Below are 25,268 nucleotides of genomic sequence, written 5' to 3'. Positions count from 1 at the left end.
GGGGCAGTGCACTGCGCCGAGCCCGTCGCAGCGGGGATTCCTGACATTGCCCCCCCCTACGGGCAACCTCTGGGTGCCCACCCGATCTCTCCACCACGGGTGATCACGAAGGAACCTCCGGACAAGTCGGGGTGCATGGACATTATGGGCTGGTTCCCATGAATTATCCTCAGGGCCATAGCCCTTCCATTTAATAAAAAATTGGGTCTGACCCCCCCTCTTTCGGCACTTCAGGATTGTTTCCACCTCAAATTCTTCTTCTCCTTCGACCGTTATGGCCTCCGGAGGTCGAGATTCTCGTTCTGGGAAGGCATCGGGGATTACTGGTTTCAGCAAGGACACATGGAAGACCGGGTGTATCTTGAGTGTGTCAGGGAGGACAAGTTCGTATGCCACCTCATTGACCGCCCGCTTTATGCAAAAGGGGCCTATAAACTTTGCTCCTAATTTCTTTGATGGACATAGCATTTTCAAGTTCGTTGTTGCCAACCACACTTTATCCCCGGGCTGCAGCACCAGGTCCCCTCTTCGTCTTTTGTTAAACGCCTTCTTGTAGTCCTCCTGGGCCCGAGCAATAGCCTCCTGTAGTATCTTATTGTTGGAGGAGAAGAAAGCTAGCGTGTCCTGTGTCGCCGGAACTGGGCATTCAGGGACCAAGTCAGGGAGAAAGACAGGGTGAAATCCGTAGTTTGAAAAAAACGGTGATTTTCCTGTTGCGGAATGGTTGGCGTTGTTGTACGCGAACTCCGCCAGGGGTAGGAGTGGTAGCCAATTATCCTGTAGGAAGGATGTGTAGCAACGCAGGTACTGTTCTAGGGTCTGGTTGGTCCTCTCGGTCTGTCCATTGGTCTGGGGGTGGAACGCAGAGGAGAGGGATAATTTGATATCCAAGGCCTTACACAGTGCCCTCCAAAATTTAGACGTGAATTGGACCCCTCGATCCGAGACGATGTCCTCCGGGATTCCATGTAGTCTTACAACTTCCTGGATAAAAATTTGCGCCGTCTCGGCTGCTGACGGAGTCTTCTTTAACGGTAAAAAGTGAGCCATTTTCGATAACCGATCAATGACTACGAGGATCGCGGTGTGGTCTTGAGACGGGGGGAGCTCGACTATAAAGTCCATTGCGATCCTTTGCCAAGGTCGCTCGGGGATCGGCAAGGGCCGCAGCAGCCCCCAGGCCTTGTTCCTCGATGGCTTGTTCTTCTGACAGATGGTGCCAAGATTTTACGTAGAGCCTGCAATCCTTGGCCATGTTTGGCCACCAAAAGGAACGTTGGAGAAGTTCCAGGGTCTTCGCTGGGCCAAAGTGTCCCGCCATTGGATGGTCATGACACTGCCCCAAGACAAGGGTTCGGACCTCTTCGGGTACCATGATCAATCCTTCCTTCCAGAGGAGTCCCCCCTTGTTTTGGAGGGGTACCCCAGCTGGGGTCACTGTGGTCGTGGATGCATCCATTAGTTTGGACCGAAGGTCAGTTTGGAGAGCCAAGAAATTCCCTGAGGACAGAATAGTATCAGGTACCGGTTCTTCTTTGGAGTCTTCGAACATGCGTGATAGCGCATCGGGTTTTGTATTTTTGGACCCAGGCCTGTAAGTGATATGGAATATGAATCTGGAGAAAAACAGTGCCCATCTTGCCATCCGCGGACGTAACCGTTTGGCAGTCCTCAGGTACTCGAGATTTTTATGATCAGTGAAGATCAAGATGGGGTGTGAGGCCCCTTCCAGCAAGTACCTCCATTCTTCCAGTGCAGTTTTGATGGCTAACAACTCCCGATCACCAATATCGTAGTTCTTCTCGGCTGGGGTGAGCTTCCTTGAGAAGAACGCTATGGGGTGGAGTAATTCTTTGGTGCCTTTTCTCTGGGACAGGATGGAACCCACCGCATTCTCAGATGCGTCTACCTCCAGTACGTAGGGCAGGGAAGCGTCTGGATGGCCCAAAATGGGTGCCGTGGTAAATAGTTTTTTCAAGGCCTCAAAGGCTTCCTGAGCCTCCGGCGTCCATCTGAAGCGGGTTCCAAGTTTGGTTAGCTGAGTTATGGGGGAGACCAGACCCGAGAAGTTCCTAATGAATTTCCGATAGAAATTCGCAAAGCCTATAAAGCGCTGGATGCCCTTTTTGTCTGTGGGCACAGGCCAATCCAAAATTGCAGAGACCTTCTGAGGGTCCATTGCGATTCCCGTGGTGGAGATAATCAACCCCAGAAACGCAATGCTGGACTGCTCGAAACTGCACTTATCTGCTTTGGCGTATAACCCATGCTGGCGCAATCGACCCAATAACTTTGTCACGTGTATTCTGTGATCCTCCAGAGAGGATGAGAAGATCAGTATATCGTCTAGGTAAACTATTACAAAAACGTCAAGGTAATCCCGGAAAATGTCGTTTACAAAATGTTGGAATGTGGCTGGGGCATTGCACAGTCCAAATGGCATTACCAGATATTCGAAATGCCCAAACCGGGTGCGAAATGCTGTCTTCCACTCATCCCCTTCCCTTATGCGAACCAAGTTGTAGGCCCCCCTGAGATCTAGTTTAGTAAATATTGCCGCAGCCTTCAGGCTCTGAAATAATTCGGGTACCAATGGCAGTGGGTAACGATTTTTAATCGTGACTCTGTTCAGTTCACGATAGTCAATGCAGGGTCGCAGAGATTTGTCTTTTTTCTCTACAAAGAAGATCCCCGCTCCGGCTGGTGAAGTAGAGGCACGGATGAACCCCTTCTGGAGACTGTCCTCTATGTATTCCTTCAGGGCCCCCAATTCTAGCTCAGACAGGGGAAAAATCCGTCCAAAAGGGATCTCGGAGCCGGGCAACAGATCAATTGGACAGTCATACGGGCGGTGGGGGGGCAAGGTGTCTGCCCCCCGCTTACTGAATACATCTAAGAATTCGTGGTATGCTGCGGGAATAACCTGTTTCAGGTCAGAGTCTCCCTCGGAGCACAGGAGGACCTGGGGGGCTGCAGAGCCCGCAGTGTGACAGTGTTCCTGACAATACGGGGACGGAAACAAGATAGACCCGGTTTCCCAGTCAATTTGGGGGTTATGGGCCCCGCAACCAAGGGAGTCCCAAAATGACTGGAAAAAGAGGTGACGCAATGGCATCTAGGCGGAGGAATTCCTGATGCTGGTTAGCAATGGTAGTGGCGATAGGGGGAGTTTCCTGGTTAACTACTCCTGACTTTATCTGGGAGCCATCTGCCAGAAATATGTTAAAGCCCCGTTTTCTGGGCTGGAGGGGAATCCCCTGCTGATGAGCAAAATCTAAATCCAGGAAACAACTGCATGCCCCTGAATCAACTATGGCCGTCACCTCCACGGTCCTTTCTGGAAGCTGAAAGGAGAGGGGCACCACTAAGTATTGGGACGGACTGACCTTGCCAATAGCCAGAGAAGAAAAAGAGGTGCACTTACTCATTTTCTGAGGGCAGGATCGTACCATATGATCGGCTTCACCGCAGTAGAAGCAGAGGTTCAGAGAGCGTCTCCGCTGGCGTTCTTCTGGCGATAATTTAGGCCGAGCCAGGCCTAGTTGCATTGGTTCCTGCGCATCTCCTGGAAGTGGGTTCTGGATCTTTGTTCTGGTTTGTTGGCTGGGGCCTGGAATTGGACCCCATGCATTTCCGTGACCCTGACCGGACCTCTCCAACCTGCGTTCCCGCAGTCTACGGTCTATTTGAATCGTCAGGGCTATTAGGTCTTCTAGTGACTCGGGAACCCCCACTCGGGCCAGCTCATCCTTCAAGGGCTCTGACAGACCCAAACGGAACTGGTGTCGCAACGCGAACTCGTTCGAGCGTGTGTCCCCCATCCAACACCTAAATTCAGAGGCGTATTCTTCTGCCGCCCGGCGGCCCTGTCGAAGCGTGGATAACGTTGCTTCAGCAGAGGCTGCCCGCTGTGGATCATCATAAAGGATGGCCATAGCTTCAAAAAAACCGCTGACCGTTCCCAGGTGAGGGTCATGGTTTGCCCTTAACCGATGGGCCCAATCTTGGGGTTCACCCTGCAATAGTGAAATTAAAAATCCCACTTTCACTGATTCCGTTAGGAAGGTGCGGGGTTGCAATTCAAAAAACAGGAGGCAGGAATCCCGAAAAGACCTGAAGCGTGTTCGGTCCCCGTGAAAACGCTCAGGTAGTGGTACTCGGGGTTCAACCCTCGGTAGAGGAGCAGAGGCCCCTGAAGCTGGCCCCAGAGCTTCTTCTACCGGGGGAGCGGAAACAGGGGCCTGTGGAGCAGGGCCAGATGCAGAGCGGGTCTGGAAACGGTTTTCCAGGTGCGTGCATTTGTCCTGCAAGGTTGCCACAGCCTGTGTCAGGGCTGATAGGTGCCTGCAAATATCTCCCAGCGGGGCTGACCCTCCTCCAGGCTCAGTCATGGCCTTCTGGTACTGTAAGGGACCACCAGGCGGTACCACTAGCACTCCACTGGCCAGGCATCCCCAGCGCACGGTATCTAAGCCCCAGGGTACGTGTTCACCAGAGCCCCTGATGGTGGGGATGGACTTGAAGTACCCCGAGACCAGGTCGTGGCTACTGAGCACGCCTGTCAGTGGTAGCGGTATTCGCCAGGGGCTCCCGCAGGGAAGAGCCTGATGTGAGGAGGTCGGGTGATCCCGTCGGGATGGATGGATGGCTGAGCAAGTGCGGGGTCAAACGGGCCGGGTCGGTAACAGTGGGGACGGAGCAGTACAAGGCAGCGGGCAGAGAGTAGTCGGGTCACACGCCAGGTCAGCAACGGAAGGTCAGATCCAAACGGGGGCATTCAGGAGAGAGGTCAGGCAAAGCAAGGGTCTGGGCAGGAGAAGGCAACAAGGTCAGGTACAATCCGGGTCAATAACTTACTTAGAACAGGTTCGCAGATACAGGATACAAGGAAAGACCAGAAGGCACTGAATGACAGCTCAGGGCCGTTTAAATATCCCGCCCTGCGCTGCCATTGGTGCCACGCACGCGCCCGCGGTCCCTACTGCGCATGCGCGAACTCCCTCGCCGCGGACGGCCAGGTCTCAGTGCCCACATTCTGACACGGGGCAGTGCACTGCGCCTGCGCCGAGCCCGTCGCAGCGGGGATTCCTGACAGTATCATTTGGAGGAGCAAAACCCATATTTAGCTTCAGTGGGCAGAGCAATGCAACATCATTAGTGTTAATCAGAGGAATAGTGTCCCAACATTGGCATCCGTGGGAGGAATGCAACCATTTGTACTTGTATGCTTTTTTGGCCTAGGTTCTAACCCTTGCAGTGGTATTCTACAAAGCCTGCAAGTAGGAGCTGGAATATTCAAAATTGGCAGGGCAGGTATTTAATAATGATTCTTTGTATAGTGACATTCAATAAGCACTGACAGCTTAAATCTAAACTCCAGATAAACAAAAAAATATACAGATGAAATACTTTCTTTCTATCCATCTGGTTTTTTAGATTTATACACCCCTGTTTTTGGTGGACCGTGAAATAGGAAGCATCAGATTGCTCTCTTTTCCTAATAACATGCCCATTGTTAGCACATAAGCACTTCAGCACAACTGATTGGATCCTGATGCTGCTTATCCCTTTCCCAGTTTGTGTTATGCACAGAGGCTGATAGAAGTCAGGTAATTACACTGCTTGCATTAAATAAATAAATAAAAATAATAAAAGTAAATTTAATTATGTATTAATGGATACAAACTTATATTAATTATGCCTTTTGTAATTGCCTGGAGCTCAGCTTTCATGAATTTAGCTGATGGAAGATACCATATAGGTTATGTTTTAGTGCAGTTGTCTCTAAACTACAGTTCATTTGCTTGCTTTTATCCGGCGTTTGAGGCATTATTCCTGCCACTGACACCAACAGTGGGGCATAATTCCTGCCACTGACACCAACAATGGGGCACTTTTCCTTCCTCTGACACAATGGGGCATAATTCCTTCCAAAGACAACAAAAATGAGGTACTATTCCTCCCACTGACACCAACTATTTCTCCCCTAATACCAAACACCGGGCATTGTTTACTCCCACTGGGCATAGTCCGCCCCCCCTAAAGTCTGAAGGACAGTAAACTGGCCCTTTTCTTTAGAAATTGGAGACCCCTACTTTAGTGAATTGACCTAAATAAATTAATTTTCCTAGAGTATTGATGCGGCTTGGATTCTGAAAGCCACTAAAAGAAGAACCTGTATAAATCAACTCTGATGTGTGAACACCAAAACATTAATATAAATAATTTCCTTGTAAAGTATAAATATTTAAAAAAAGGAGATTTACTGGAAAGTTGAAAATTAGCACATAGGGGCAACAGCTCCTATTTGTACTTTATTTCTTTTCTAAAATTGTAATGTATTAACCTCAACGACTCAAGAATGCTATCATTTTCCCTCAACAGTGTTCATACAATTTACTAGCAATAATATTTTTCTGCAGGAATTCGAGAAACCACAGTCTTCTCTTGTGAAGCTCACAACTCAAAGGGGCTATCGTCATCAAGGGCTGCCATTGTTCATGTCAAAGGTAAGAGCTCTCTATGAATCTGTACAGCTCTTTCGTATAATATGCTCATTGCATGTCTTTACAACAGATTGCTGCATGAAACACAACATAAGATTTCACCACCAGATGACACATTAGGAAAATATGGAAATGGAACTCCAGTTCCAGGATATATTAAAGGGGAACTTATGTTTGTGGCTAGGCAGATTGTTTACAGGTGGTAGCAGAAACACTCTGCCACATTTTAAAGGAAACAAAGTGGACTGTCATTTTGTGAAGGCTGACCAACAAAAGTTATGATCCCAACTCTCAGCCCAAAGGTCTAACGTGGTGCTCTAGGCCAGCGTTCTAGTGTGATTCTCCAGTGAGGGTTTACCTTGCGGTTTCTTTGCTGGGGCCAATCTTCTCTTCTTCTCAATAAGAAAAGTCTCTAGAAAGGTGTTAACGATACTTGCGCAATGTCTGTACATTGGGTAGTCGCACAATGACAGTCAGTCCAGCTCAGTAGAGAATGACAGCCTATGGCCATCCTTAACTGGTAGTTCTCTCTCAATCCTAGTGAATTAATAAACAGTTGACTATAAAAAGATCTACTTCTACTGTTAACACTTATTAAAGGATCACCTAGAATAATGAATTCTGATGATTGCATGTGATTAATATAATGTAGTAATATACTGTATAATATAATTCACTATACACCTTGCTTTTTTCCATATTTCTTTCTTTGTATTCTTCTCAACATTTACATGGCAGGCCAAGCTGTCCAGGAGGAGTGACAGTGACCACAGACCATATCTGAGGTTGCAGTCTTTTCTCAAAGATGATATAAACCATAAAAATAGAAGTAGACCAGCGTAATCACCCCTGGAAGTGTTAGTTTGTCCCAACCCTTGTCACTTTTGTTGGACTGTTTGTTCTACACGTAGATGTAGAGAAAATTTTAAAAAAGCATGTGAAATAAAGAATGAGATTCAGTAAATTAATTGTTATCCTTACATGTCTTAAAGTCTAACCCCAGTCATTTTGTTTAAGTTATGGTTAGAGTGTGCCGGAAGTTTTAAATTCTGCCAGGCTTTTATTTCTGTTTGTGATCCCACTATGGGGATTTTTCCCTACTTTCTGTTTGTGTGATTCCCATACAAGAAATTAAAGGTGTGGGCATCACTGGGACAGGAAGATACAAACAAAATAAAAAATTGTCATTAGTTTATCCAACACCTGGCAGTACTAGGGTCGTTGGTTCAAATCTCAACCATGGCACCACCTGCCTGGAGTTTGCATGTTCTCCCTGTGCCTGCGTGGGTTTCCTTCAGGTACTCCGGTTTCCTCCCACACTCCAAAGACATGCTGGTAGGTTAAATGGATCCGGTCTAAAATTGGCCCTAGTATATGTATGTATGGATGTGAGTTAGGGACCTTAGATTGTACGCCCCTTGAGGGTTAGGGACTGATGTGATCCGCTGCGTAAATTGATGGCGCTATATAAGTACCTGTAATAAATAAATAATACCCACTTTACTAAAAAAGTGTTTTCAGTTTTGTTTGCGTTCCCATTCATAGAAATGTACAATGATATCCTATTCTGAAGTTCAGATTTAGAGGTACAGGCATCAATAAAAAGGTTATTAACCTTAACCCTTCTAAGCAAAATTACATAGTTACATAGTTAGTCTGGCTGAAAAAAGACAAAAGTCCATCCAGTTCAACCATTAAAAAAAAGAAAAATAAACGTTATAATCCTATACCCACAGTTGATACAGAGGAAGGCAAACAAACCCAGCAAAGCATGAGGCAATTTGCTCCTGCAGGGCAAAAAAATTCCTTCCTGATCCCCCGAGAGGCAATCGGATATTCCCCGGATCATCTTTACCTATAAATGTTAGTATCCAGTTATATTCTGTGTATCTAAGAAAGAACCAACTCTTGAGGGAGTCTATTCCACATTTTCACAGCTCTCACTGTGAAGAAACCTTTCCATGTTTGGAGATTACATTTCTTTTCCTCCAGACGTAAAGAGTGCCCCCTTGTCCTCTGTGATGACCTCAGAGTGAATAGCTCTACACCGAGTTCACTATATGAACCACTGATGTATTTATACATGGTGATCATATCCCCCCTTAATCTCCTCTTCTCAATAGAGAATAAATTCAGTTCCTCTAACCTTTCCTCATATCTGATCTCCTCCATGCCTCTTATCAGTTTGGTTGCCCTTCTCTGCACTTTTTCCAGTTCTCCAATGTTCTTTTTGTGAATTGGTGCCCAAAACTGAACTGCATATTCCAGATGAGGTCTTACTAATGATTTATACCGGGGTAATATGATATCTCTCTCTGGAGTCTATATCTCTTTTAATACAAGAGAGGATTTTGCTCGCTTTAGAAACCACAGCTTGGAATTGCATGCCATTATTAAGCTTGTGATCTACCAAAACTCCCAGATCCTCCTCCACCATTGATTCCCCCAGTTGTATGAAATATGGTTTGGCTGGAGTTGAACTTTAAAAACTTGCAGTTATCTGACTACAATATTTTTCTCAATAGTGCTCCTTTAAGTACGATTTCTATCCTCCGATTGTTGAATAGTTCATGGTAATTAGTTACACAAGGTACTCAAAGGACACAGTTGGGAGCAGAGTTATTTTTGCTGCTTCACACCTACTCAGCTAAAGCTGTTCACAGTACTTATAGAGTAATGAGAGCAATATATGTTTTTTTCCAGAAAATGTACTAGTTTTTTTCTTACATTTTAATGAGATTATAGGAGCATCCTAGATAGAAATGGTACTAAGCACCATTGATCAGTTCTGTGGCATTGCTGTTGGCAGTAGTGTTGTATTAATATTACTGGTTATTATTTAGGTGTTAGACAGGCTGTGCAATGCTTATTTCCACTTTTGTCTACATGTGTTACTGCTTGTTTTTCAGGCTATGTTCATCACTTGGTGTCAGTGAAGCAATCATTCTCAGCAGCTCCAGTGAACATTCATACTACTTTGGGCATGTGACAGAGGCACAAGATGCCTAAGTCAAGCAGGTCCAAAAGAGGTCAAACTGCGGCTTGTAATAAGAAAATTGTATATATCTTTAATTGCAGCAAAAAACACACGAATCAAAACACATGATAAAACAGAAGCATTTAAATGGAGAGAACCTCACCACAACCAAAGAGAAAGATAAAAGAGAATGTGATGGTTGTCCGGAGTGACGCCACACATGCTATAGTCCCAGCACCAAGGAAGGGTTATTGAAAACCCAGATGGAATGGGTGTAGGATGAGGGAATAGGAGGAATAGTGTCAGAGAGAACTATAGAATAGAAATCAAGGTCATGAAGTAAATTAAGGACATAGTCCGCTTGTTTTCTAAATAATTATCTGGATTTCACATGCAAAAATGACAAATAATACGCATGATACTGATAACAAGGCATATGACCAAAGGTAGTATTGAAACAAAAAAAATGAGTCCTCTGAAACGTCCTCAAGGCTGTAGATGATGTAAACCTGGATGGAAATATAGAACCAGGTGCAGCAATATATATCCCAAAGAGACCGGATTCAATATATATTTTTTCAAGATGGATTTCACACTAATGTGTGCAATATAGAAATAGTGTTCCAAAAAGAAATCATGGCGATATAGATGGTGGCTTAATTGCCACATAGATTACTTCATGCAGCCAAATAGGAACACTCCAGCAGCCACAAAACGCACATCTCAGTGAGAGATCAATATATTGTAGATCATGAAGTGTAAACACCGATCCCACAATACCAGCTTAAATATATACTGTATATATTCCTCCAGCAGTGCATATTCACCAATAACCTATTCATAGACCAGCATTTATATGTACCTGAACAGATAAGAAGTTAGCCTCAAACCTGCCACCAAACGAACATGGATCCAGGGTGAGTGGAATTATGTGATCCTTGATAGTGGTTTTCAGGTGTAAGCAGTCATTCCTTCATTGGATCAAATGATGTTACACAGATAGGTATTTTCACACGTAGTATACAGCATATAGTCCTGCTGGTCAGGTTATATATGGCGCCATCACTTGTGATGAACCAATCAAGGTTTCTGCAGAGTGTATAGCATATACAGCGGAGCAGCTGAGCCTGCTTGTAGAGATGTGCAGGCAATTGAAGCAATGTTAGGCAGATGAGAGATAAGCAGAGTATGCAGCAGAGCGGCTGAGCCTAACGCAATAGCTGGTGGGGTCAGACAAGGTGCCGTGGGTGCATGCAGTTTGGTTCTACCATCTTGAACTTGCCGGTCCGAGAGACTGCGCATGTGTTGGCGTCACCCGGAAGTGACGTTAAGCTTTTTGCCCACCGAGTCACGTGGGCTTCTTCTTTCCCTCAGCTATGTTTGGGTCCTGAGGACACCCCATGGCCAATTCCATGTGAGTCGGCATATCCTTTATGTATATGGGGGCCACTATTTAGTTTATTAACTTTTGACCCCCCTCTTTCTTAGGTATTCTCACTACAGTCTTTAGTTGGCAGTGTCCCGGTTACCCCCCCTTTTCTATATGTACTTTGGGCATGTACAAGGACACATCGTCTTTTACAAATTTGAGCCTCTTGAAAAAAGACTTAAAACAACCCCAATTCTAAAAATTTGGGTCGCTGTGTAAATACATATATACAAACATGCATAAAAACAGAACATGTAGCATTTCTTATTTTTTTTTTTTTTACTTTTACAGATCTTTAGCCAGCTGTGTGCATTGTCCTACAAACAACAATGCACCTGTGGTCAGATCCACAAAAAAAAAACCCTACATGGCTGCAAACGTGCCATTTTTTTTCTCCCGTGTACAAGAGCCCTTAAGATTTGTTTCATCTCTGTGTATCACCTGAGGCTGGTCACTTCACTGTGTATATGTAAGGGTTTACAACCACTTTAAATTTCTTATAACTGCTTGCAGGCATATTGAGTGGGGTTTTCATATTGGTTTTGTGAATGGCTACAGTCTTGGCTTGTTATTATGTATTGTAAATCCTCTTTTCTCCTATCTCTATTTCTCTTATTCTAATTCTTATTATGGACTGTGGATTATTCCAAGACAAAATTTTAAAAGTCATATGCAGTACATCCCTGCAATACATGCCCATTTCTCAGTGATTTCTCAGTTTAATGACTCTGCAGGTACAGAAAAATACCTGTTGATACGATGCCCAGTTGTCTTTTACTAAATTTCTCTCACTGTCATATTCTTCGCCTCATAGGGGCTATTTATTTTGCATAAAACACAAAACCTGCGCTTAGATATAACCACACTCCAAATTAAAAAAAAAAGGAGTAAAACAAAAATCAGCTTGCACACAAAAGGCGATATTACAAAAGTGTGCAAAAAAATTTTTTGAAAGAAAAAATTATCTAGTGGCGCATGCATCAGTTATCAATATGAAAAAAATACCCCAAAATATATAATTATTATACATATTGATAATACCAATAAAATAAATGATACAAAATAAGAGTCCAAGTAATTCAGTCTATCAAGTGATCACCACGTGAAAAGAGCATGAATAATTCATGTTATTTCAAAAGAAACAAATCATTCAGTCATTCAAATATTCACCACGTGAAAAACCTGTGCAAAAAATAAATTATATATATATGTGGTGTTCCCCTCTCAGGTGTGCACTCACCAACCAGTGTTGCCTCCCACTCTCATGGTCGGCACACTGAGCTTTGGTTAATAATTTTCCAAGGATTAGACCAAGTAATTCTCCCTTCAACTTGCGGCACTGGACGCCTTGGATAACCGTTCCCAATCTCCAAGGCAAAAAAATCCTCCTGCCAATACTCCATTCATGTAACATCATATAGAAGATAAACAAACGAGAGAACCCCACATGGTACAGTGCCATTTAAACCATTTATTCACCACTTACAAGATGCAAATAATGTTAAAGCACAAAGATGTTAATAGCTTAAGCTTTCTATGAGAGGAAAGCCGGAACAGTGCTCTCACCACCGCCGGCCTTCAATCTCAGACACTCCAGCGTCACTTCCGGTCGCCGCACAGCCTCGCCCTGATGCGTTTCGTCACTTCTGACTTATTCATAGGGGATCACAAAAGTGATGCAGCACTAATTATAATGCATACAAATGCAGTAATAAAAATCCATAAAAGACCTCAAGTAAATAAAAGAAGTTGCAGGAAAAGATTCTGATGTCATATGCCGTCACCATACACCCGAAAAAATGAGCCCCTTACCAGACATTTAGACCGTATAACACCGGTCAATATGCGCAGTGTGATAAGGAATCAGTATGACAGGTAGTCTTCAATAGAAATCTTCTCCCAAATATAGGATGGTTCCTCCTCTTTAAATATCTCCAAAACTTGAAGAAACTCCCATCCGATATTCAAATAAGTAATAAAGAACAAAAGCAACTCAAGGTGCAGTAATTCATTAAAGTTTTGGCAAGTTTATTAAAAGATCCACATACATAAAGAATTAAAATAACCAGCATATGAATTGTTTCAAACCAAAAATATGGCCGCCGTCCCTCCAGAATGTGGTGATGTCACACGCCGAAGCTTCATCCTTATAATTAGGGCTGCATTTCTTTTGTTCACTATTTATTTTGTAGTCCAAGATCGGAACTAGGAGGGCTAAATAGACTCCTCAAGATAACACAAGGAAATGTGCTCAGGACACAATATAGGTCTGCATTTTGGGCACTATCAGTGAGTAGTTCTTGCATTTATTGGACATGTATAACAAAAATGATTTCTATGGTATGTTTAAAAGATCAAAAGAGATAAAATAAGGGAAGTTCATTGTTGGGGTTTACATACACTTTAAGTATGTAAATGGATTTCCCAAGTAGATGTTGTCTCTGCCATGGATAGCTGTATAGTTTCACCTTTCTATAATGTGGCTTTGATGTTGGTAACCAACAAGGGGTTAAACACTGAAGAATAAGTAGAGGCTAGAAATAGTAGAATGATTTATATAATGGCTTCCGCGTAAATTTAGCTTTACATTGGCAGCAGTTTTATGCCTTGGAAATGAATTGCTTGTAGATTCAGAGTATGCTTTCTTTAATAGGCAGAACCTTAAGTGGATAACCCCTTCCCGTGTTACTTTTAACACTATGTATAGTACAGAAATCTATACTGCTTGTTTGCTTCACACAGAGGAGAGAAAAACATTTATTGTGCACAGTCACCGAGGCTGACATGGAATTTTAGTTATAAACCAAGCACCTATCTACAATAAGGGCCCATTCACACTACAAGGCACATAAAATGCAGCTGTAGTCAAGTGCGTATCCTTGCTTTTTTGCACATTTTCCTTGCGTTTTTATGCAAATTTTTCTGCATAGTTCTTTTCTTTTTTTCAAAGGCATGTTTCCTCTGACCTTGTTCTTGTGGGAGACAGATGCGTTGTGGTGCACGGTGTTTGTGCACATTTACATGGGTTTCTATTTGTTGCGGTACAGTATTATGCAAACATGTTGAAAAAAAACCACAACTGTGGAATGCAGAGAAACCCTGAGTTCTGGTGTGAACATGATACATAGAAAACTGTTGTTTTCTATGTGTCATTGCAGTTACCTGCATTTTTCCTTATGGTAACAGCACATATTGTGAATGGGGCCCAAAGTGTACTGTATGTTTTACATTCTGCACTTCACTGATTGGACCCCTCCCTATTGCTGGCCAACTACAGCCATCTGATGTCATGAGTGCCAATCTGCAGCTGCTGGGGGTTAGCGGAGATCACTGAAATACACCATGCATTCTCTAATCCAGCCTTTCTCAAACAGGGTGCACAGGCTCCCTGGGGTGCCTTGAGGTTTCTTTAGGGGTGCCCTGGCAAAATGTCTAAAATTTGCCCAAGACTTGTATGCAAGCCATCAGGTGGAACAAGCCTGCCTTTTAGTTACACAAAGCCACAGGTTTCCATTGTGTACCATTACAACCTTCTAGCCGATGGCGTCCTGACAACCAATGACATCATCAGTTGATAAGGAGCATGTCAGCTGCCTGCACAGCATTCTAGTTTGACCCTCCTCTGCCCCTCTCCATCAATGCTGGGGTCACCTTAGCTCAATAATTGAGAAAACTGAGGGAGAAGAGAAACACTCAGCACCAGTGTGCAAAAGTGTATTTGCTTTGGAAGAATACATCACCTCTAACGTTGGGTGTCCTATGTGTGTGGATGTCGCTGCGTAATATAAAGCTAGTAGAATAGTTTTTCACACTTTAGAATGGGGTGCCTCAAGACTATCCATAATTTTAAAGGGTGCCTTGACTGAAAAAAGGTTGAGAAACACTGCTCTAATCTTCTGCTCATAGTTAATCATATGATTCTCTTTCTGTTCGAAGCAAGGCCAAACCAGGTAAGTATACAAACAAATGGCATCTACCCCAACCTATAACTAACCTTTGAAGCACATGGACTGACAAGACATATCAAAAACAAACAAAACATCCCAGCTCACTTACCAGCCTGCCTGCAACAAATCGAATTGACCCTGTCTAACAGTAAACTTTTAAAACAAGGGGTTTTGTTTGCACACATTTGCAAATATGTGTAAGCTGCAGTGGACACATCAAGGCACTGAAGTCTTAACTTTAGAATTTTGAGAGTTGCCCAAGTTGGAGCACGTGTAGTAATGAATATGTTCATTGCAGTTGAGCCTGGAGGTAGCCCACCCTTCCTTAAAGGTACATGGATGCACTGGACATCCAGCAAGATCGCAATGGCAGCTAATGGTATCCAGTTCGTCCCATCGTCAATTCACCATCTGAAAGCACTGAAAATACACCATGAGATCTCTAATCTGCTGCTCGTAGTTAATCATATGATTCCCTTTCTGTTCGAAACAGGGCCAAACCAGTCAAGAATGAACTATTTGTTTTTTTTCTTAGAGGCTGCTTTCTGATTGTTGTGATAGTCAGCTGATGAAATGGCCCCTTCTGTTGAGTTGGAGATACCCATTACAATCTATTTGTACAATTTCCATTCAATCTTTTCTCAATTTACCAACTGCTTCATAGCGTGGAGCAATTCATATCCACTCAACATATATCAATTCAGGTAGGCCTTCATGCTACACAGTTTTTGGCAAATCTATGAGATTTATTTGCAGCAGCACCTACTGCAGGGTTTCTCAACTAGGGTTCCTCTAGAGGTTGTTAGTGCTCATTGCTCAAGGAATCCCTTTCTCAGATAAGTTCCCACTGACAACAATGATCTTTTAAGCCATCTGTAAGGTCATTCTTCCCAATGTCCACAAGTGTAAAGAGCATTCTTCCCATTGACTAGCACACTAATGTATCATGAGCTGTGAATCTTTTGAAAGAAGTTGTTTATTAAGGGCGACCTATAGTGAAAGAAATAGAAGCTGATCTCCTTCACAAATGTTTGCATGGCTATCCCAGGTTTCAGGAGTTTCAGTGACACTGTCCTAGAAATAGGATGTAGATTAGTCTGAGTCAAGTGACCTACTAATCCACATACTAGTTGTGGGTTAGTGACACAAGTCGCTGAAGACATTGGAGATTAGCATGAAGGAATTAGTATTTTTGGAAGCAGAGATCAACAGTGGCAATCATCCTACTGCCTCAAGACGTACTATCATATTGTATTTCCTTTATGCAAATCCCAATTTTTCTGGAAACAAAAACTACGCTAAAACACAATTGAGTTGGTGAAAGGTGAATGGCAGCTAAGACTTGGGCAAAAAAAAAACGTATTGAATAGTTTTAGATGTTGTCCACAAACTTTTGAAGTTCTACAATGGCGATATGCAGGCTAGGTTAGCTGGTCTGTGTTTTATGGAGAAGGGCTGCAGGTTGGGAATAGATTGTCAGCCTGGCAAAAAAATTGTAGAAGGAATGCAAGTCTGACAATAGAAGGTTTCCAGCAATGAGTTAGCTAGCTGTTTGTTATGCATGTCCATGCTTCAGCTGTGCGCTTTTGGCTGAAGACAAAGAGAATCTAGGTCAGGGCTAAAGAAAGTGGGTGAGCCACTGATCTGTGTAACCACAAGCACGCGTAGATATCCCCCTGGCAGAGATCTAACAAGGCTGAAAATTTATGATGTCTTTGCTACAAAGTGACCATGCCGCGCAAGCTTCCCATATTGTATTGTACATGTGTGCATGTACTGGAGGAGTATGCTTCTTCTTTCAAGATTACCTAGTAGAACAGTTATTAGAAACCAGTAAACATAAAGAAAATGTTACCTATAGTAAAACTCTGATCAAGTATACAGTATAAGGAAGATGGTTTTATGAAAGCAAATGCATATAAGTAAATGCGGCGGTGGAAGCAATTTGACAGGTTTTACATGAACTGCTTAACCATAAGGGTAACGTCTTTGCAGCGGTCACCCAACATTAAGTAGGTGACCTCCTACTCAGCAACTGTTACATTGTTACTTCATGAGGAGAGTACAATGCTTGTTCTAACATAGATCTATGAGATCACAGTTTTCTCTGAGTTCATCTACAGTAAGTTTTATCCTGTGCTGAGCCCTGATTAAGAGGGAGTGCTGTTGTCCCTAAACACGTTAAATGTTTTTATTCAACTTATTTACCAAAAATTAAAATGATCTTAGACTCTCATCCGTTTTCAGTATAGCACTTATTTCTGTATTTCTGTGATTTGATCTTATTTCTGTCATTCTGCTCTCTCCTCCTTTGAGCATGCTGTTGGCATTGCTGCATACCTGATTGGCTCCTTTTTCTGCTTCTCCCTTCCCCTTCCTAAGCTCTGTTGTACAGTAGACTGCAAGAAGCTGATATTGAGTCGAATTTAGAAAATCACACTGTTTGCATTTATAGCGGATCTTCACCCTCCAATACTACATCCCTCCACTCCAACCCTCTTCCTGTGCTCTGCATGATTAAGGCTGATTTTTGTCCTCCTAGACTCCAATCTGTCCTTCCAGCCCCAAGTCCAATCGCTGACTAACTCATGTAGACTTCACCTCCGCAACATCTCCAAAATACGTCCATTCCTAACCCCGGAAACCACTAAGCAACTCATTCACTCCCTTATTATTTCACGACTTGACTACTGTAACTCCCTCCTCATCGGCTTACCTCACCGCAAGCTATCCCAGCTTCAGTCCATCTTGAATGCTGCGGCCAGACTCATCCACCTCACAAACCACTCCGTATCCGCCACCCCTCTCTGCCAATCCCTCCACTGGCTTCCAATTGCCCAATGGATAAAATTCAAAATGCTAACATTGATGTACAAAGCTGTTCATAATACTGCCCACAAACTACATAACCGATCTGGTATCCAAATACCACCCAAAACATACTGTCCACTCCTCACAAGACCTCCTACTCTCTAGTTCCCTGGTCTCCTCCTCCCATGCCCACTTCCAGGACTTCTCCAGGGCTTCCCCCATCCTCTGGAACTCCCTACCCCAATCCATCAGACTATCACCTACTCTCCTCACCTTCAGGCGCACCCTGAAAACCTATCTCTTCAGGGAAGCCTACCCCACCCTCAGCTAATTACTGAATTCCTCCACTCTTCCTACCACTCCATCCCCCACAGTTATTTCCTCCTGTACCACTATCCCCTCCCTCCTAGATTGTAAGCTCCAAGGGGCAGAGCCCTCGAACCCCTCGTGTATTGAATCGTATTGTTACTGTACTATCTCGTGTACTGTCTCCCATTGTAATGTAAAGCGCTGAGCAAACTATTGGCGCTATATAAATCCTGTATAATAATATTAATTTAAAAAAAAAAATTCCTTTTATTTACATTTTTTAACATAAATTGGTGGGCCCTGCCCCCCTTACATGTCATTTGCCTAGGCGAATGACGTGCACTGTTGACCCTTTGGCTCCTGGGATATGCACATCACATATCCCAGGAGGCATAGCCTTTCATTGAGAAAATGAGGAGGGGGCTGGCCTAGTGTCACATCATCATGAACCCAGAACAGCAGGCTGCCTATCGATAACTTTGCAGTAAAATATGCTGATGCTGGACCAAACGCTACCAGGAAAGAAGATGATCTCAGCTGGACAGTTCTGGATCCACTGGGTGGGTATCTAAACTTAACAGAACTTGTCACCAGGTAAGTAGAGGTTTAAAAAAACAAAAAAAGGGGGGGTGCAGGAGGGTGAAAATCATCTTTATTGATTGCAGGGCTACATTAAAAGTATTTAAGAGGCACAAGTTTTATTTTTAAAAAATAACAAACATGTTAGGCCCCTTTCAGATGGGGTGGACCCGTCAGTGGATTTGCTTACTCAGCGGGGGATCTCCGCCTGTTTTTAGTGTACGGGATCGGATAAGATGTCAGTGAACACATGTCCGCTGATACTCGCTGCTCCATGGAGAGCTATGGTTAGTCCGATCGGGTCTGCCTGAAAAACTGATAGGTGGGACCGATCAGACCATCAGTGTGATCGGGCATAATCGGATTATCAGGGTCCTTGTACTTACCTACTCTGTGCAGTAGATTTGCACAGAGCAGTCTCAATCCCCCTCTGCTTGGGTTACCTGTTGGCTCTCCTGGCTCATCTGTCCTGCCGAGTGCCCCCATAGCAAGCGGCTTTTGCATGCTCGCCTCCAAGCCGGCTCTGCATTGACACAGAGCCAGCTTGACCCCGCCCTAGTCCTCACTGACTGTGATTGACAGCAGCAGAAGCTAGTGGCTCCCGCTGCTGCCCCTCAGTCCAATGAGGAGAGAGATGAGAATGCTCATCGCTGGATCTAGATCGGGCTCCGGTAACTATTTGGGGGGGGGGTGAATCATGCAGAAGGGTTTTTTTTTTAAATGCAGAAAATGCATTATGGTAAGAAAGTCCTTTTGTTTGCTTTTAGAATCACTTTATATACGCGGAGTTCCACTTTTACACAATGCATCGAGCAGAGAGCTAAATGATGTAACTGTCACTGTACTTTACTAAAGCTGGATAAATGCAGCAGAAATACACACAGACAATCAAAGTTTGTATTGAAAATCAGATTTATGATTCCTAATTTTTGGAATTCAGAAAAGCATAAAACACCAGTGGCAGGGAAAAAAATGTTTTTTCGGTCTGTTTTTTTTTTTTTTTTCTTTTTTATTTCATCTTTTGTTATCCGAGATTAGACTTATGTTATCCAAAATGTGTTGAAATTCACTTACTGTCATTTTGGCTCTCTGTTGGAAGTCTGTTTCAAGCAGTCCCTCTTTCCTCCTGCTAGTTTCAGGTTGTGCCCCCTTTTCTTGAGCTCTGCTTCATATTGAAAGAAAAAAGTGTCCTTTTGAACTAATGTCCAATTCCTACAAAATTCCAGCTTTGGAAAATGTAAATAACTTCCTTCTTCCAAGTGGAAGATATGTTATTTATATCTTGCTCTAAGTATTTTTGTGAAAGCTAGAGAACCTGGGTCACTAATCTGGTTGTATTAAATGTAAAGACAAAAATTAGTCTTTGTTTTTTCTGGGAAGGATTTGGCCACCATATTATATTGGAAATTGGGTAATACATACAAAGCCTCCATGCAAAGTGAGAACCTCTTCTACTCTTATTGGAGACTTAATTAATTTATTTCTTTATGAATGCAGACATGCATTGGCCATTGTGTATAAGTAACATGTTGCTTCGCTCACCGGTGTACAGCGGTTAGTTGAATCCTTACTAACCTATTATGTTGTCTTCTCAAAAGCTCAGAGAAATCTTTCCACTAGGGCTATCGAGCACCTCAAGCCTCGCCAAGGAGTTTTACAACAACATCCATCATGTTACAACCCCATGTAATACATGGTGTACAAAACGGCCAGGTCAAAAAAATCCCTTTATGCTGTCTGATGGCCTTGTTGCTTTTTTGTTCTGATGTTCTTAGTACTTGTTCACACAGTACTGCTTGACCCATGGTTTTCTGCACTAAACCAACATAAATCATCACAGAAACGGACTATTTTAGTGTGAAGATACCCTTACTTTTTTCAAACAACAGTATCCTGTTGGATCTGGCATATATACCTACAACATTTGTGTTTTCTCTCTACAGGTCTACCCCACCCGCCTACAAATGTGAATGTGAATAAAGTGACCAGCATCACCGCAGCTATCTCATGGAAGCCAGGCTTTGACAACTATTCTCCTCTCCTGTCATGCACAATGCAGGTATGTCTAAAAAGGACCGCATTCTTTTCATAGTGAGTGTTATTATATGGAAAGCCAATCCCTACTTTGCAAAGTGCTTTTACCCTTTGATGCATATAAGGGTTGATTTAGTAAAGGATTGAGAATCTTCTCTCAATTAATGGTATCTTTTCTCACTTTGAATACCCAATCATGTGCAGATGAAAAAAAAACAGGAATTTGATTTTCACACGATGATTGGATAATTGAAGTGTATCTTTGGTCATTTTATTGAGCAAAAATTCTCATCTTTTTTAAGTAATCAGCTTCAAGGGGTTTTACCATCACATTAAAAACACTACTATATTAGGCCCCTTTCACACAGGTGATCCGATCAAGGCCACCTGTCAGTTTTTCAGGCAGACCTAATTGAAAAGTCTATGCATTCCTGTGAACAGGCAGATGCAAACGGACTTGAGTCCATTTACACCCGCTACCTCCGGGTCTGATCCAGTCCGCTAAAAAAAAAAAAAAAAAAAAGAGGATTTGTCCATTCCATTTAGGCAGATCAGATCAGAGGGTTGTAGAGTGTGAATGGACATCAGACTTTGGTTCTAGGTTAGCTAAAATGAATGGATATTTTTGCATAGTTACATTGGTTTAGTTTGGATCAACCTGGACAACCCCTGTGGAAGCTAGGATTCACTTGTGGTAGGCAATGCTATGAGAAAAGCTAGGAGAAAAGGTGAAGCAAAAGTTTACTTGAATTTATTTTATTGCTGTCTGTGTTGGCATTAGAGAGATTCACACTTTCAATTTGACCTGGTGATCGTTCTCATCAAAAGTGAAAGTATCAGAAATTCCCAAATTTGAGTGGTCACCAGAACAGGAATATAAGGGAAATGCGGACACTAGTTCTGGTGACCCTGATGGCTATCAGGGATTTCCTTCACTTTGGAAGGTTTTCCTCTCCTTTCCTGTTGTGATTATGGGACAGAAAGTGAAGGGAAACCTCCCCAATGGGATACAGATGACAAAAAAAAAACCCCAGAATAAAACAGACAGGGATTATAACTCTGCTTTAATCTTTCCAAATTGAAAAAGTTTTGCATTTTAGTTCTGTTTCAGGTCTACCACAATAGAAAGGAATGGAGGTAGAGTTTAACTAGAACAAGGTCCCAAGATTTAGAGAGGAGGTGAAGAAGAGCCTAAAGTGTAACTAAAAGCAAAACCTTCTTTTTTAATTTAAGATGGCGAGCAGAGGGATTAGAATACCTGTCAGGTGTCCTTGTTAGGGAGATTCACCCTCTTTGTTCTGGTGATTGTTATCACCAAAATGGAAAAACAATCTTAAATTTTGGTTGTTCACCAGAACAGGATGGAGGGGAAATCTTCCAGTAAGCACACTAGTTCTGGTGACTACCAGAAATTCCACTTACTTTGGAGGAATTTCCTCTCGCTCCAAGTTTTGGCTATGGGACAGGAAGTGAAGAGAAATCTCCCCAATGGAAAACAGATGGCAAAAAACTGACAGGGGTTAGAACCCTCCCTTACTTTATCTAAAATGAGAAAAAAAGTTGACTTCACTTCTACTTTAAAGTGGAACTTACCCTTTCTCCAGTGCTGCAGTGTCCTAGAGCCCCCTATCGGCTGCTTACATCATCGGCTGGTCTGCTTCTGGATATCGATCTCTGGCCATTTTCATCGGTCAGGCCAAGATGACATCACTCCTGCATATGCACAGGAGTTCATTCATCTTCACATTGCTGGAATTGTACACTGAGCTGCACATGTGCAGCTCAGTGTACAGTGCAGACAGGCAGGGAGGAAATTTGAATGCAGTAGTGGCATGTTGGGGGACATTTACTAAAACTGGAGTGTGCAAAACAAGTACAGCTCAGCATAGAAACCAATCGGCTTCAAGGTTTTATTGTCGAAGCTTAAAGGAGAACTACAGCCAAAGCTCTTTTGCAGTTTGTTCTGCACTCCTGTGACCCGTACTCAGCTGACAGCGGGCTGAAGTCTGCTGTCAGCTGACGTCACTCAGCCGGTCCAGGCTGGGGAAAGAGACCAGTGCTCCAGTTAGTGCTGGGGGGGACAGAGCAGCCAGCGGTGACTGACAGTCACTGCTCTTTTCTCAGAGCTGAGAGGAGAACTCATCGGTTATGTGATCGCTGAGTTCTCACCCTTAGAGTTGATGGGGGACAGATGCACCATCCACCTAGTTAAGTGTAAATGGGGGGGGAAGCCCTATTTCTCTTTTAATTGAACAAGCTAAAGTTAGGAGCTGACTGGCTACCATGCACTGCTACACCAGGTTTTGCACTCTCAAGTTTTAGTATATATCCCAAAGTATGTATCTTCTGCATTAAAAAATCGTACCTGTTCACAATTTTTTTTTGTGCACTAAAGTTTCACTTGAAGCTAGCACAGAGCCACAAGGTTCAGACTCTTCTCAGGATGCAGCTCCTTTTCTAAAGTTGCAACATTGTAACAAGATCCATTATAGAAACAGGACTGGCTTGTGATTGCAACTACCAACACTTTAACCACCTCCCGCCCGCCATATAAGGCAATGACAGGCGCAAGGTGATTCTCTCATTCTGGGAGGATGCAATATGACGTCTTCCCATTCTAACCGCTCCGGGAGCGTGCAGCGCGGCGATTGGTGGTGTGGTGTGTCCCTTGGACACAGCGGATCACCAATCAACGGAAAGAGCCGAAGATTTTGTCTCGGTCATGTCATCAGCTGTGTCCAATCACAGCTGATTTCATGTAAATAGGGAAATGCCGGTTATCGGCATTTCTCTCCTCACGAGCTGTCACACTGACAGCTCGAGAGGAGAAGAGAGCCGGTAATTGGCATTCCTCGGAGGGGACATGTACACATCAGCAGAGCACTGATGATCAGTGTAGCCCCAGCAGTGCCAGCTGTCAGTGTCCATCAATGCCAGCTGTCAGTGCTCATCAGTGCCACATGTCAGTGCCTACCAGTGCACATCAATTCCACATATCAGTGCTCATCTTAGCTGCCTTTCAGTGTCCCCTATCAGTGAAAGTCAGTGCCACCAATCATAGCCAGTCAGTGCCACCAATCAGTGCCACCTATCAGTGCCAGTCAGTGCACGCCTATCCGTGCCAGTCAGTGCCGACTATCAGTGTCCATCAGTGCTGCCTATCAGTGCCACCTAACAGTGCCAGTCAGTGCTGCCTATCAGTGCTAGTCAGAGCTGCCTATCAGTGCCGCCCATCCGTGCCATATATGAGTGCTGCCTTTCAGTGCCCATCAGTGATGCCTGTCAATGCCCATCAGTACCACCTACCACTGCCTCCTTATCAGTGCCACCAATCAGTGTCCATCACTGCAGCCTCATTAGCGCAAATCAGTGAAGGAGAAAAATCACTTATTTACAAAATTTTAAAACAAAAACTAAGAAAAAACTTTTTTCTTTCAAAATTTTCAGTTGTTTTTGGTTTGTTTAGCAAAAAATAAAAAACCCAGTGGTGCTTAAATACCACCAAAAGAAAGCTCTATCTGTCTCAAAAAAAATGATAAAAATTTCATATGGGTACAGTGTTGCGTGACCGCGCAATTGTCATTCAAAGTGCGACAGCACTGAAAGCTGAAAATTGGCCTGGGCAGGAAGGGGGGGGGGGGGTATAAGTGCCTAGTAGGCTAGTGGTTAAAGAGGATAGACCTCATGCACAGAGAACTTAGGGAAAAAAAAAAACCCACTTTTATGGCCTTTTGGCCTTTTTTTTTGCCTGTAAATGCACCTCTATGTTAGCCTATATGTCCAGGTGTATTAGAAGAGGAGCGTATACAGGCAGGAAAAAAAAATGCACCACCAGCATTCAGGAGAGGTGCTGAAAACGCACACCTAAGTGCATGCCAACAAGTCTACATGCACCTAAACTCCTAGATGTGTATAGTGCTTGAGCGTTCATTACAGTGGCCAGAATAAAATTATATTCTGTTCAGTGGAATCTGTAAACACCAAATGCTTAAAGCGGAGCCATTAAGGATTGGCACCTTTGGGGACCAGGTACCCAAATTTGACAGGTACCTTCTCCCACTTCTGCCTAGGCGATCGGAAGCGGAAGGTGTCCTCCCTCCCTCCCTTTCTGTAGTCTTTTGGGACACGTGACAGGTCCCAGAAGACTACAGGCCCATTCACGAAGCGCAGCGCTACTCGCGCATGCGCAGTGGGCACCCGGCTGTGAAGCCACAAACTATCACAGCCAAGGGCCCATACTGAAGATTCCGGCCTCCTGGAATACAGTACGGCTGGTGAAACGAGCTGTGGGGGACACAGCATGGGACCGAGGGACAGGTAAGTGGCTGTTTTTTAAAAGTCAGCAGCTACAGTTTTTGTAGCTGCTGACTTTTATTTTGTGATGGGGTGAGTGGAATTCCGCTTTAATGTGCCTAAACGCTCCTAAATGCATGCGCAAAAAATTACTTTAGGCGTGTGTTTTTTTTTTTTTTAAGTAGCTTTTTTCGTACCATGAGAAAACGCATTCAGTAGAGCTAAGCAAAGGCCTAAAGATGTTACATGTTTTAACTGTTGGTAACAAGTTCTAATAGGAAAGTAGAAAAACATCTAAACAGTGCTCTAGGGGTTGTAGTACACTTGTATCTTTTCATTGTTCATAATATGTGCCGTACTTTTCTGCACTGCGGAGCAGCGGA

General features: G+C 43.6%; 1 protein-coding gene across 1 annotated transcript in view; it reads left to right on the top strand.

Moving 5' to 3' along the window:
• The window catches only part of TYRO3 (TYRO3 protein tyrosine kinase), a 273,752-nt gene that overhangs the window by 89,457 nt on the left and 159,027 nt on the right, over positions 1 to 25,268 (top strand). Inside the window, exons 5-6 of the mRNA XM_089686919.1 lie at positions 6,423 to 6,509; positions 20,502 to 20,617. Coding sequence (XP_089543045.1) covers positions 6,423 to 6,509; positions 20,502 to 20,617 — 203 coding nt within the window. The remainder of the gene's footprint in view (positions 1 to 6,422; positions 6,510 to 20,501; positions 20,618 to 25,268) is intronic.

Source organism: Staurois parvus, unplaced genomic scaffold (assembly GCF_062004578.1).
Source record: "Staurois parvus isolate SC_StPar_1 unplaced genomic scaffold, SC_StPar_1.0 ptg000414l, whole genome shotgun sequence".
In the NCBI taxonomy this organism is placed as follows: domain Eukaryota; kingdom Metazoa; phylum Chordata; class Amphibia; order Anura; family Ranidae; genus Staurois; species Staurois parvus.
Note: the sequence above shows the minus strand (reverse complement) of the source record. Positions and strands in the feature narration are given on the sequence as shown.